General features: G+C 33.6%; 2 protein-coding genes and 1 long non-coding RNA gene across 5 annotated transcripts in view; 2 read left to right on the top strand and 1 right to left on the bottom strand.

Annotated features, from left to right (window-relative positions):
* Positions 1–13,235, bottom strand: part of LOC112191779 — a 71,771-nt gene that overhangs the window by 22,516 nt on the left and 36,020 nt on the right. The window lies entirely within an intron of this gene.
* On the top strand, positions 276–942 carry LOC121052221. Its single transcript, XR_005808516.1, has 2 exons — positions 276–470; positions 613–942. It is a non-coding gene; the product is annotated as an uncharacterized LOC121052221 (long non-coding RNA).
* Positions 8,367–10,608, top strand: LOC112191774. Of its 3 annotated transcripts, none has more exons than XM_024331182.2 (4): positions 8,367–8,521; positions 8,748–8,912; positions 9,090–9,221; positions 10,368–10,608. In XM_024331182.2, the coding sequence occupies exons 1-4, from the start codon at positions 8,477–8,479 to the stop codon at positions 10,440–10,442; spliced, it is 417 nt and encodes a 138-aa protein (XP_024186950.1). In that variant the 5' UTR covers positions 8,367–8,476; the 3' UTR covers positions 10,443–10,608. The 3 variants fall into 3 exon arrangements, 1 of the variants encoding a protein (XP_024186950.1); XR_002933116.2 differs by having other exon boundaries at positions 8,504–8,521; positions 8,681–8,912; XR_005808515.1 differs by having other exon boundaries at positions 8,507–8,521; positions 8,642–8,912.

Raw genomic sequence — 13,235 nt, 5'->3', positions numbered from 1 at the left:
CTCACTTAGTGCCCCATGAAGGCCAGCACCGGGGGTGGTGGAGAGCTTGACACCATGTCTCCCCCTATAGAGCATATCTTGCTTACATGAACTTGGCAGGAGGAAACATCAAAATAGTCGAGGAGACTAATTGTCCATAACTAATTCATAGAAAATCCAAATGACATGCCGTCAAGTGCGTTGAACTCGTTTCGACGTCCCGGACATTTCTCGTGTTTTGAGTTTTCCCAAATTCCAAGCCGAAGTACCTCGAACCCGAACTTCCACATAATTACGACAATGCCACTCGTCCTCACTTTAGCTTCAAGCTCGCCCTTGGGCTTCCAAGGCTCGACCCTCTTGGCTTCTCCTTGTCCCAAGGCTCGCCCCTCTCGGCATCTCCTCGCCTCAAGGTTCGCCCCTCTCGGCATCTCCCTTACAAAGTGTCACGGTAGCACTACTCCTAAGCGCGGCTCGTGACACGAAGCAAGGTTATTCCTGTGAAGCCATTATATATATATATATATATATATATATATATATATATATATATTCTCATGCCAAGGAAGATAAACAAAAAAAAAATGGTTCTGATTGGAAATAATTTAACAAAAAGAAACATTTTTGTTGCAGGATCAACTGTCAGATATGAAGATTTCGGTGATAACAGCTATAGATGTGAGCATTGTGGTGCACGATTCGGGCGTGGAGAAGCTGTTAAACGACCATCCTCTAATGCATCCATGACTTATACAAATTGTTGCAGAAAAGGCGAAATCAAACTTGAACAAGCAAAGCCAACACCGTTATTTCTTGATAATCTATTAAATCCAGATAATAGCCCAGAAAGCAGATTATTTAGAGAAAATATAAGAGTTTATAATTCAATGTTTTCCTTTACATCGATGGGAGCATGTATTGATCATAAAATAAATACTGGATCAGGTCCTTACGTTTTTAAAATTAGCGGTCAAGTACATCATTTAATGGGATCTATATTACCTTCTAATGGAGAATCTCCTAAATATGCTCAATTATATATATATGATACGAAAAATGAAGTGTTAAATCGTGTTAATGCAATTGATCCGAATCACGTAAATGAAAACATTAGATTAGATATTGTTGAAGGACTCATAAAAATGTTTGATCAAACTAATGAATTAGTAAAAGAATTTCGTACAATAAGGAATAGATTTGAAAATGGTTTGATGCCTATATTAAATATGACTATACTTGATCGTCAACCAACTGATAGCAAACAATATGAATTACCTACAAGTGAAGAAATTGGTGGTTTAATTGTAGGTGATATTGGAGAACATGATTCAAATAAAGATTTAATCATTGAATCAAAAAATAGTGGTTTGCAACGAATTTCTAAAATACATCCCAAGTATATGTCATTACAGTATCCAATACTTTTTCCGTACGGTGAAGATGGATATAGACCTGATTTATTAATACAACAACTTGAAGGGAATTCTCAGAAGAAGAGACAGAGAATATCTATGCGAGAATATATAGCATACCAAATTCAAGATCGAAACAACGAATTAAGTACTTTATTAAAAGGTGGACGATTATTTCAACAATTTTTAGTGGATTCTTATGCAACTGTTGAAGAAAATCGTTTAGATTGGATCAGAAAAAATCAAAAAAAATTTCGCAGTGAAATTTTGAAAATTTTTTATAATGCAGCTTCAAGTACAACTAATAAAGCTAGCGATTTAGGACAAAAAATTATTTTACCTAGCTCTCATACAGGAAGTCCAAGAGATATGATTAATAATTATCAAGATGCTATGACAATTTGTAGACAATATGGTAATCCTGATTTATTTATAACTTTTACTTGCAACGTTAAATGGATAGAAATTCAAAGATATTTTGAAAATAAACCTAAGTATAAAATTGAGGATAGGCCAGATATAATTTCAAGAATTTTTAAAATCAAACTAGAAGATATGATTACTTATATTAAATCTGGAGAACCTTTTGGAGAAATAGATGCATATGTTCATACAATAGAATTTCAAAAAAGAGGACTTCCTCATGCTCATATGTTTTTCTGGCTGAAAAAGGCTTATAAATGTTATACAGTAGCTGACATTGACTCTATCATTTCAGCAGAAATACCAGATAAAAATACAAATCCAGAACTCTTTGAAATTGTTAGTCAATTTATGATTCACGGACCTTGCGGAGAGTTAAATATAAAATCCCCTTGCATGCGAAATGGAAAATGTTCAAAATTTTTTCCAAAGTCATTTAATGTAAACACTATATTTGAGTTAAATACACCTACAGTATATAGACGTCGTAATGATCCCGCAAAATATGTTTTAAAAAATGGTATTCAAATTGGAAATAATTTTGTTGTCCCTTATAATGCGAATTTATTATTAAGATATAATGCTCATATAAATGTTGAATTATGTTCTCAATCTATGTTAATTAAATATTTGTTTAAATATATAAACAAAGGACCAGATTGTCACGCCCCTGATTTTACACACATGAAAATCGATATATATAACCCCATAATTATATATGCGTGAACGTCCAGTCATCAATACAAAATACCTGGAATCTTTTCCCTTTAACTTACACAGATATTGATGCCCTGAACCCTCAAAGTTAATATACACTCGTCCATAGAGTTATATATTACACAAGCATACGAATTAAATTGTCAACAACAAAATAAAACGTAAATGCTGCTCAAAGTTAACTATACAACGGAAGTCCTTATCGACGGTAAAGTTACAAAAATGGCTTCCTACCGTAAAGCTGCAAAGGCGCTACCTCAGCTTCAGCCCCGATTATCCTAACCTGCAGGATTAACCCCTACACCGTTTGAATAGTGTACCGGGTTGCCACACAACAAACCCGGTAAGGTTTTGCAAGCCCGTATGAGTAACTCAAACACACATGCACAACTCACGCCAAAATAAGGAAAACAACTCACGCTTTGCATTCCTAAACACGAAATAAAGGAGAATAACTCACACTTTACTTTCCTTCCAAATCGAAATAAAAGAAAGCAACTCACACCTTGTTTTCTTTTAAAACGAAACATAGAAAACAACTCACACTTGAATTCTATCAATATAACATAGAAAGCAACTTACTCTTTGATTTCTATCAGTAAAACATAGAAAACAACTCACACCTTGTTTCCTATCAAATGTACCATAATCGTACCATAGAAAGCAACTCACACCTTGATTTCTATCAGTAAAACATAGAAAACAACTCACACCTTGTTTCCTATCAAATGTACCATAATCGTACCATAGAAAGCAACTCACACCTTGATTTCTATCAAAACGTTAATAAGGAAAACAACTGACACCTTGTCCCCTTAAAAACCATTAATAAGAAAGCAACTCACACCTTGTTCCCTAAAAATACGTAATGTCAAGAGTTGTAAATAACCAATTCCCGTTACCCCATGAATTACCTATATGGCAGACAGATTAGAGCTCTAACTGAAAACGTAACCACTCGTCCGGCCAAAGACGTGGTCACCTGAGATTCTGCCCAAGGTCTTAGACCTTCGATCCTCGGGCCGCACTGTCCCTTGGAGCAAAACATTAATGAAGTCGCACAGGACCCAAAATGTTACACAAATCGCAACGCTTTTGAAAACAATCGAAATCAACATTTCCATAATCATTGTTTTCCGAAAAAGCCATAACACAAAACAATAAAAAGCATCAATTCATGCCTATTGTTTTCATACCCAAATCTCAACACTTTTCTCAAATCTCAACGCTTTTCAAAACAAATCGAAATCAATCATTTCCACAAATCATTTGTTTTCCAAAAGCCACACCCCAAAACAATAAAAAGCATCATTTCATGCATATTGTTTTCATAAATCCACAAACCACCCAAAACATATATATTTCACGCAAATACATATCTATATGTAGTCATCCGCTCAGGAATGCCTACTAATACCAACTATAGTTTGCAGTTAACTAATAACTCTCAAAACAATAAGGTATTCCCGTTCGTGAATGAACTTCGTGAGATTACTCACCTCAGGATCCCGCTGCGTCTTCTATACAGAACCGAACTAACACTATCACCAACAACTCGTCCAATTCACCTTTTAGAAGCACCTATTCACCAGTGATCTCAAATCAGTAACGATTCATAACCAATTTAAGTCCGAAACCCCTGTTTTGAACTAAAATTCCCCAAAGTGGCCCCAATCGAGGCGAAACCACATCCGAGACCTCCCAAAGTCTCTGGAATACGTCCACGATCGATGTGACCAAACCACAAGTCGATCGGACGCTCAAATCCTCACGGATAGAATAATCGATCGGTATGAAACTGCAAAAAATCATAACAATTCCATACGAACTCCAAAATTTGCATATTATATATCGAAACGCTCGTATCAATGAGTAGAACATATATAATACCAAAAACAGTTCCTTAAGTGGCCGGAACACCGCCGGAAAGCCACCACAGACGGTGGTGCACCGCCGCCGGCCAAAAAGTCATTATTTCACAAAACTCCCAACATCAAAGTTCTTCATCTAAGCATGCTTGTGAATTCTCATAACTAGCTCGAAGTCAGAAAACAAGCTTAAGGGATCAAAAACTACCTCACAAACCGTGAACAGTAATCCCAACTGAGTTGAACCGATTTCCACGTAAACCGATCAAAACAAACCACATAGATCGATCAGCAAGCCTATTCTGAACTCAACCAAGGAAACACGAAGCCACGAAGTCGCCGGAGTTGTGTTTTCCGGCCGGGTCCGAAAACACCAACCTGCATCGCCTTCTACCGCCGCTACCACCGAGAATCGGTACTAGAGGACACCACAGGGAGGAGCGCACGGAGGAGTAGAGCTGATCTGGAAAGTCTCGTCGCCGAAGATGGCCGGAGCTCCCCGGAAAAGCCGGGTCGGGTCACCGAGTTCGGGTCGGGTCGAGCGCGGGTGATGAGAGAGAACGGAGCGTTTCTGGTTTCCGGAAAAGGAAACTGCAAAAATGGAAATAGTAAGTTTCCGAAAATGGAAACTCCCATTTATAGAACTTTCCCAAAACTTCAAACGCTCATAACTTTCTCATACGAACTTCTATTCTCGCATTCCACATGTCCACGAACTCGTATCGACGCGCTCTACAACTTTCGTGAAGGAAGTTTTTGGAGAATCCCAACGAATAAAAAGTCAACTATTGCGGCACCCCTAAAGTCACACTTTTCAAATAGAAATTCGTCCGAAACGCTTCCGCTCCATCCACGAGCCACGAAACCGTCCAACAACCATAAATTAGATTCCGGAAATTCCTCGGAAAATAATTACGAATTTCCGGGGCATCACACAGATCGAGCCCGAATTCTATTACGTGAAGATTTAAATGATGAAATTTCGACCTACCTTAATTGCCGATATTTAACTCCTCATGAATCTGTATGGAGATTATTTGAATATTCAATTCATTCTAGACATCCTGCTGTACAACATTTACAAATTCATTTACCATCAGAACAAAATATAATTTTTAATGAACGTCAATCAATTGAATCAATAATAAAACAAAAAAGTACGGAGGATACTACGCTTACCGGATGGTTTAAAGCAAACATAATTTATCCAAAAGCATCGGAATTAATGTATACAGAGTTTCCAACTAAATTTGTATGGGATGATCATAAAAAATATTGGACACCAAGAAAAAAAGTGAAAGCATTGGTCGAATAACAAACATTAATCCCACAGCAAGTGAATTATATTATATGAGAATGTTATTAAATATTCAAAAAGGTTGTATCAATTTTGATTCAATAAAAACAATTAATGGTATTATATATCCTTCTTCTCAAGAAGCATGTCAAGCCTTAGGTTTATTGGGAGATGTTAAAGAATGGATTGAAGCATTAGAAAATTCTTTACACGCTGCAACTGCTTCTGAAATTAGAGAATTATTTGTTACAATTATGTTATTTTGTGATGTTACAAATCCTGAAACATTACTAGATTCGTATTGGGTAAATATGGTAGACGATATTTTGTATAAAGCTAGAATTGAAACTGGTAACCCAAATTTAGTTTTACCTGAATCCGAACTAAAAAATAAATTGCTATTTGAATTAGAGCAAATGTTTAACAAATCATCAAGTTCATTAAAAGATTATAAATTGCCAATGCCGGATATAAATATCATATTTGATTTAAACAACAAACTCTTAAAAGAAGAATTAGATTATGATTGTTTTGAATTAAAACGTCAACATTTAAATTTAGTTGCTCAATTAAATACATGTCAAAAAATTGTATATAATGAGGTTATTAAAGAAATTGAAGAAAAAACGTGTAATACTTTTTTTGTTCATGGTCATGGAGGAACCGGTAAAACATTTCTATGACATACAATTATAAATAAACTAAGATCTGAAGGAAAAATTGTTTTAGCTGTTGCCTCATCTGGAATTGCTTCATTATTATTACCAAACGGCCGAACAACTCATTCTCGATTTAAGATACCATTAATAATTAATAATTTATCAATATGTCCAATAAAAAAAGGTACACAACTTGCCAAATTAATTGAGAAAACAGATTTAATTATTTGGGATGAAGCACCAATGTGTAATAAACATTGTTTTGAAGCGTTAGACAAATCTCTACGTGATATTCTATCAAATTCAAATAATTTTCAAATTAATAAACCGTTTGGTGGTAAACCGATTTTATTAGGTGGGGATTTTAGACAAATTTTACCTGTTATTACTGGAGGAACTAAAGAGGAAATAATTGAAGTTACACTAAATAGTTCATATCTATGGCCATCATTTAAAATATTTCACTTAACAGAAAATATGAGATTATCAAGAAACAATTTGACTGAAGAAGATATGAAAAATATTTCAACTTTTGCAAATTGGTTACTGGAAATTGGGGAAGGTCGTATATCTTCAATTAATTATAAAGATGATGAAGATACATCTTGGATAGAAATAACAAATGATTTGCTCATCCACAATTATAAAGATCCAATAGAAGCAATTTTTGTGACAACTTATCCAAATTTTGATATAAAGTATAACGATTTTAATTATTTAAGAGAACGTGCAATTATTACACCACGAAATACTATAGTTCGAGATATAAATAATTATGCTATAAATTCATTACCAGGTAACAAAATTACTTATTTAAGTTTTGATAGTATTATATTAAACTCCGGAAAGAATGAAAATATTGATACTTTATACCCTATAGAATTCTTGAATAAACTTGAATTTAATGGATTACCATCACATGAATTAATTTTAAAAGTTGGAATGCCAATAATGTTACTGAGAAATTTAAACCAAATATCTGGTTTATGTAATGGCACTAGATTAATAGTGACAAAATTATTTGATCGATTAATTGAAGCAAAAATATTGACAGGAAATAACACAGGTAAAAAATTTTTCATACCTAGAATAGTTCTTACTGCATCAGAAAATAAATGGCCATTTATTTTTAAGAGACGCCAATTTCCAATAAAACCCTGTTATGCTATGACTATTAACAAAAGTCAAGGTCAATCATTAAACCATGTAGGAATATATTTGCCAGAACCACTCTTTACTCATGGACAGTTATATGTAGCACTTTCAAGAGTTACAACGAGAAATGGATTAAAAATTTTGATAAATAATGACCACGATATTCCAAACATATATACTAAAAATATAGTTTACAAAGATGTACTACAAAACTTATAAATAAGCATGTGCTTATTTTGTATTACTGAATCATCAGTGTCGATAAAAGAAAGAGAGAGAGAGAGAAACAGTAAGAGACAGAAAGAAAAAAAAAAAAATTTGCAAACATGACGAAAAAATTTGACTCATTTTAGTTGAAGTGTATGTATATATGAAGTGTATGTATATATATATTGTTAGTACATACTTATAAATTGTATATAAGACGAATTCATTGTAACCTATATATGATATACATTGTCCACCGATAGCTTTACACATTTAACATTAGTCATGTGCCATATGTTACTTCAGAAAAGAAGAGCTTCCTTTATTGTTCTATAACTTTAGATCATAATATAATAATAATTATAATATATAGTCAAAACAAAAGTCAAATGCTTAAACAAAGAAAGGAAAAAAAAAAAAAAAAATTGAAACCGTTAATTCATTTCAAAGTGAAGATCAAGGTGAAAAACAGAGTTTAAAACAGCTGCAATTTGAAAGAGATAATCAATCTGTGTCCTTCATCGCTCATTCAAGCACTCAATTCAGTCCAACCTGTCACTAGTATGCATCCAGACAAAAAAGAAGAGTGCAGATAATTCCAGAATAGACAGAAACAGTATCTGAAAGGGATGAGCTTCATGATTACCCTTTTACCCTGAATAACTGAGTATAAAGCTAACCTTTGGAACATTTTATCTACTCCAGAAGCCTCCACTCACCCACTCACCCACCGCCTACTGTTTCTGTCTATTGGGATGGATGATCTCAGCCTCATCCACCCCAATTGATCTCCATCAAAACTTGGTAGGGCTTTCTCTCTGCTCAATCAACGGTTTTTTTTTTTTTTGTTTTTCCAATCTCTGCAGTGTATAGCAGCAAAACAAGATCACTTTGTTTCTAATCTTATCGATTTTGTTGTTAAAGCTAGGCAACATGTTTTTCTTATCGATAGTGTAAAATTAGGTGAGGGTCTGGATTCGAATTCTGTAATTGGATTCAATCTCTAAGAGCTTTTGCTGGACTTGCACAGAGTGAGAAGCAAAGAGGGAGGGGACTTTTCCGTGCCGATCAGAAAAAAAAAAAAAAAGATTTGCTGAGGAAAAGTTTAAAGAGGAGGAATGGATGTCTTGGTCGATTTCAGTCTGTTCCCAATTTTGGAATTTCCATTTCACATTCAAAGTTTCAATCTTTAAAGGTATCAGCTAACTTCATTATATAAATTTTTTGGCCAATTTTGGATATTTGGTTCAAACTTATCAATAAAACATCAAAATTTTGACCACAATTGATTTTGATTTTGATCAAGATTGACATTTTAATTTATTAATTTCGATAGGTGATTGAAAGGGTTTTCATATTTTTGTGTTTGCAGGCAATGGAAGATATGAATTTTGCAGGCAATGGAAGTCTCGCTTCATATATAAAGATTAAAGCCAAAGCAGCCGCCGACACCTCTCCGTTTCCATTGCTTCAGTCTCCCCAAGCTAAAGACTCCCCCTCTGAGGTAAATTCCCATTTTAAAAACCAAGACATATATATATATATATATATATATATATATATATATATCTCCCCAAACATGTTGCTACATACATCTGTCTATATATTTATCTAAATTATTCAGAATTTTCAGTCAGTTTTCAACATTAATGACCTTATCTAGGTATTTAAAACTATTTACAATGATAAACAGATTGTTCCAACACAAAAAAAAATCTGATTAATCCGTGCTTTCACACAAGAACATACTCATTAATAATGTTAGTTAAACAAAAAATATGAAAAACAGTTAGATACAATATTACAAAGGTATGTTACACTTGATCTGCTCATAAGCATATATTTCATCTGCTTAGTGAATAGTTATTAATTCCACTCTTCATATTAAAAAATTCAACGAAAAAAGTTGTATTTGAATCAAATTCTTATTCTCTCCACAAAAATTTTCAATTCTTGGAACTAATTTTTTTACTTTATTTTTTATTTTTTATAAATCAAAATCTAATGATGATGCTGATGGTTATAGTAATGACCAGTTCAATTACCTGTTCTCAAATGTGAACTCCAGCTGAACATTGATTTACTAACTATTTACTCAGATAGATGACAGTGAGGAATTTGCGCTCTGAAAAGTGGAACCTATATTGGAATTGTTTTACTTCATAATTTCATTAAAGTCCCTTGTTCATCCAAGGAAAGGAATGAATATCTGTTCTTTTGTTCATCTGACCTGAGAGTTTATATATGCTTTTTTTTTTTTTTTTGTATGAACTTAGATTGTATAAAATTTTTATATGTTGTTAAGCACAACTTTTTTTCGTTTCATTATGATGTGCTATGTTATATGTGTGACTGTGTGAGTCAAATACACAAAGCACAACTATAAATTTACTGCATCTCATGTGCACCTCTTATTCATAACTGTAGATACAGAAGTTGTGAATTCTGCTTCTAGGATTAATGACCCATAAAGAATGTTGTTTATCTTTGTTAAAGCAAAATTTTGATTTTGGCCTTTGTAATCATGGCAAGTATTTATCTAACAAAGATACGAGTATAATTGAAAATGTTAAAAAAAGTTACCATTTAAGTTAATATATTGAATCTGATACAAAAAAACTAACTACTCATACTTACTCTTTTATTGTAGATGGACATAGCAATGACTTACAAGGGTATGGAGACCGAAGGGTTGAACACTGATAAATATGATGGGCTTCATTGATTTTCTTAAAGCTGCAATCCATGAAATCTCTCTCTACTTGCTCAATTGTAATATGATGTACATCATATTTTTATGTATACAAGCTATGCTCTCAGTCTTAGGTCCAAGCAAGTAATTATTCCATTATTTAGTGGTTGGTGGTTGATTTTAGTTTAATCTTGAACTATATCTTTGCTCAAAATTATCATCCTAAAAAATAAAATAAAAAACCCGCACCATCGCATGGGAGAATTAGCCCCGCAGCAAAGCGCGGGCAATATTGCTAGTCATATTTCTGTTTCCGTACTAAATCACTACTTCACTAGTGTGGAACAAAAGCAAAGAAGAGGCATATCAACAAAAAGCCCAACTGAGACAATTAGTAAACAAATGAAGTTTTCTTTCCCTAAATTTCTCAGATTTCTGTTTCCTTTCGGAAAATGATCTGAAATAGTAGAAACAGAAATGCCAGGTAGCGTACTAATGGAGCTCTCTGGAAGTCTTGATTCTTCTCCTCGGCAAACAGATGATGAGAGAGAAGCTTTGAAAAGCAGAAAATGTGTCCGCACAAGTAAAATGTGGCGCCTTTCTATTTTTTCCTTCTTTTGTAGATTTCAATATATTTCTTTTGGGTTTAACAAAAAAAATTTCACAAGACCCAAAAAAAAAAAATAAATAAATAAATAATTTTCTTTTGGTCGAAATACTTAACTTTGTTTTTTGTATATCGGAGGTAAATTGACCCAGCCTAATATCCATGCGTAAAGTTTACATTAATCACATTTTGGTACCTGATTTATAAAACCCAACTACATTTCAATACATGTCGTTAACTTTACCGCTACGTGCTATGTCATTATGAAATAAACGAGGGCACAATTGTATTTTGACTAATAACCCTTTCCTTATCCGATACTTAAGGGCAGCTAGGCCTCATCAAAGGGACGTGCCGGGCCCGACCAGGCCCATTCATGGCTGGCTTGGGCCGGGCCTTACTACATTTTTAAATAATAACGGGTCGGGCGGGGCCGGACCTTATTGTAAATCGAAGAATCCAAGCCTGTTCACATAAAGTGAGCCTTGCGGGCTTTTTCAGGGAGGGACTTGCGGGCTTTATTTACAAATAAATCTTTAAAGATACTATGTTTCAAATAAATAAAAAATAATAATAATATAATCTTTAAAGATACTAATTTTTTTATAAACCTATATTTATATATCATACACTCCAAAGAGAAACCTCTATCAATTTAAAAAAAATGGAAAAGCGACCATTGGATGTGATTATTACAATAAATTATGACTGTGGTATAAAATTTAGCCAATTTCACCATATTTTCGAATCCGATCGAATTGGTCAGCCGTTGTCATTTGTATGTCTTCTTAGTTGACCGATGGTGTGACGACTGTGAAATGTGCTTATTTTTTTACATCATGTCTTTAAATATCTCATCGATGGATGTGCGTATACATAAGATAAAAATTTCAATTTTAATTACGAAGACGTTGACCTTTACCAATTTGCCTCCTAAAGTTGTATGACTTATACATTGCATTTAAATTGTTGAGGTTCATTGTAAAAAACCATGAAGTGGAAAATGAATTTAGAGAAACCAACCACTCGATGGAGAGATTGTATTGTTTTATGGTGATTGAAAAAAATCATGCCAATTTGATTCTCGTTTCGAATTTGATCAACTAGGTCAAACTTAGTTACTCTTGTAAACCTATATTTATCTCATACACTCCAAAGAGCAACCTCTATCAATTCAAAGAAAATGGAAAAATGGACCGTTAGATGAGAGTATCACAATAAATTATAAGTGTGGTAAAAAATTTAGCCAATTTCACCATTTTGTTGAATTCGATCGAATTGGTCAACCGTCGTCACTTGTATGTCTTCTTGGTTGACTGATGGCTTGACAACCATGAAACGTGCTTATTTTTTCACATCACGTCTGTAAATATGCCATCGATGGATGCTTGTGGACATAAGATAAAATTTTCAATTTTAATTACAAAGACGTTGGCCTATACCAATTTGCCTCCTAAAGTTGTATGACTTATACATTGCATTTAAATTATTAAGGTTCATTCTAAAGCAACCACGAAGTGGAAAATGAATTTGGAGAAACGAACCGCTAGATAGAGAGATTATAATGTTTTATGGTGGTTGTAAAAAAATCCAGCCAATTTGGTTCTCGTTTCAAATTCGATCAACTAAGTTAAAATGAGTTACTCTTATAAACATATATTTATATATCATATACTCCAAAGAGCAACCCCTATCAATTTAAAGAAAATTTAAAACCCGACCGTTGGTTGAGATTATTATAATAAATTATGAGTGTCATAAAAAATTTAGCCAATTTCACCATATTTTCAAATCCAATTAAATTGGTCAACCGTCGTCATAATATGTAGAATATATATGCACATATTCTATATAGAAATATGAGAACTTCCACACACACACACGCACACACACACCTTAATATTTTCTTGCATGGTTTGATTGATTCTGGTTTTGTATTTGTTCTTCAATCACACACACACACACGTGTATGTGTGTGTGTGATTGAAGAACAAATACAAAACCAGAATCAATCAAACCATGCAAGAAAATATTAATTCTTGGAGATGAAGTCCATGTCTCCAGTATGTCATTTGGTTATTATATAGTTTAGGGAGATTGGAAGAATGGTAGTCGAGATCAAGAGAGGGAGATATATATATATATATATATATATATATATATATAGATCCTATCCAGAGTGAGGCCTCACTCTGAAATTAACATGTGAGGTTGGAGTT

The sequence above is a fragment of the Rosa chinensis genome, chromosome 3 (genome assembly GCF_002994745.2).
Source record: "Rosa chinensis cultivar Old Blush chromosome 3, RchiOBHm-V2, whole genome shotgun sequence".
Lineage (NCBI taxonomy): Eukaryota > Viridiplantae > Streptophyta > Magnoliopsida > Rosales > Rosaceae > Rosa > Rosa chinensis.
The sequence above is the reverse complement of the archived record's forward strand: the minus strand, read 5'-3'. Positions and strand labels throughout refer to the sequence as shown.

Excerpts from the sequence above, each read along its gene's own strand:
- LOC112191774 (XM_024331182.2), top strand. The coding sequence starts at position 8,477 with ATGATCTCAGCCTCATCCACCCCAATTGATCTCCATCAAAACTTG. Across the intron at positions 8,522-8,747 it reads TTGATCTCCATCAAAACTTG|AGTGAGAAGCAAAGAGGGAG; the intron begins GTAGGGCTTTCT and ends GGACTTGCACAG. Across the intron at positions 8,913-9,089 it reads CAAAGTTTCAATCTTTAAAG|GCAATGGAAGATATGAATTT; the intron begins GTATCAGCTAAC and ends TTGTGTTTGCAG.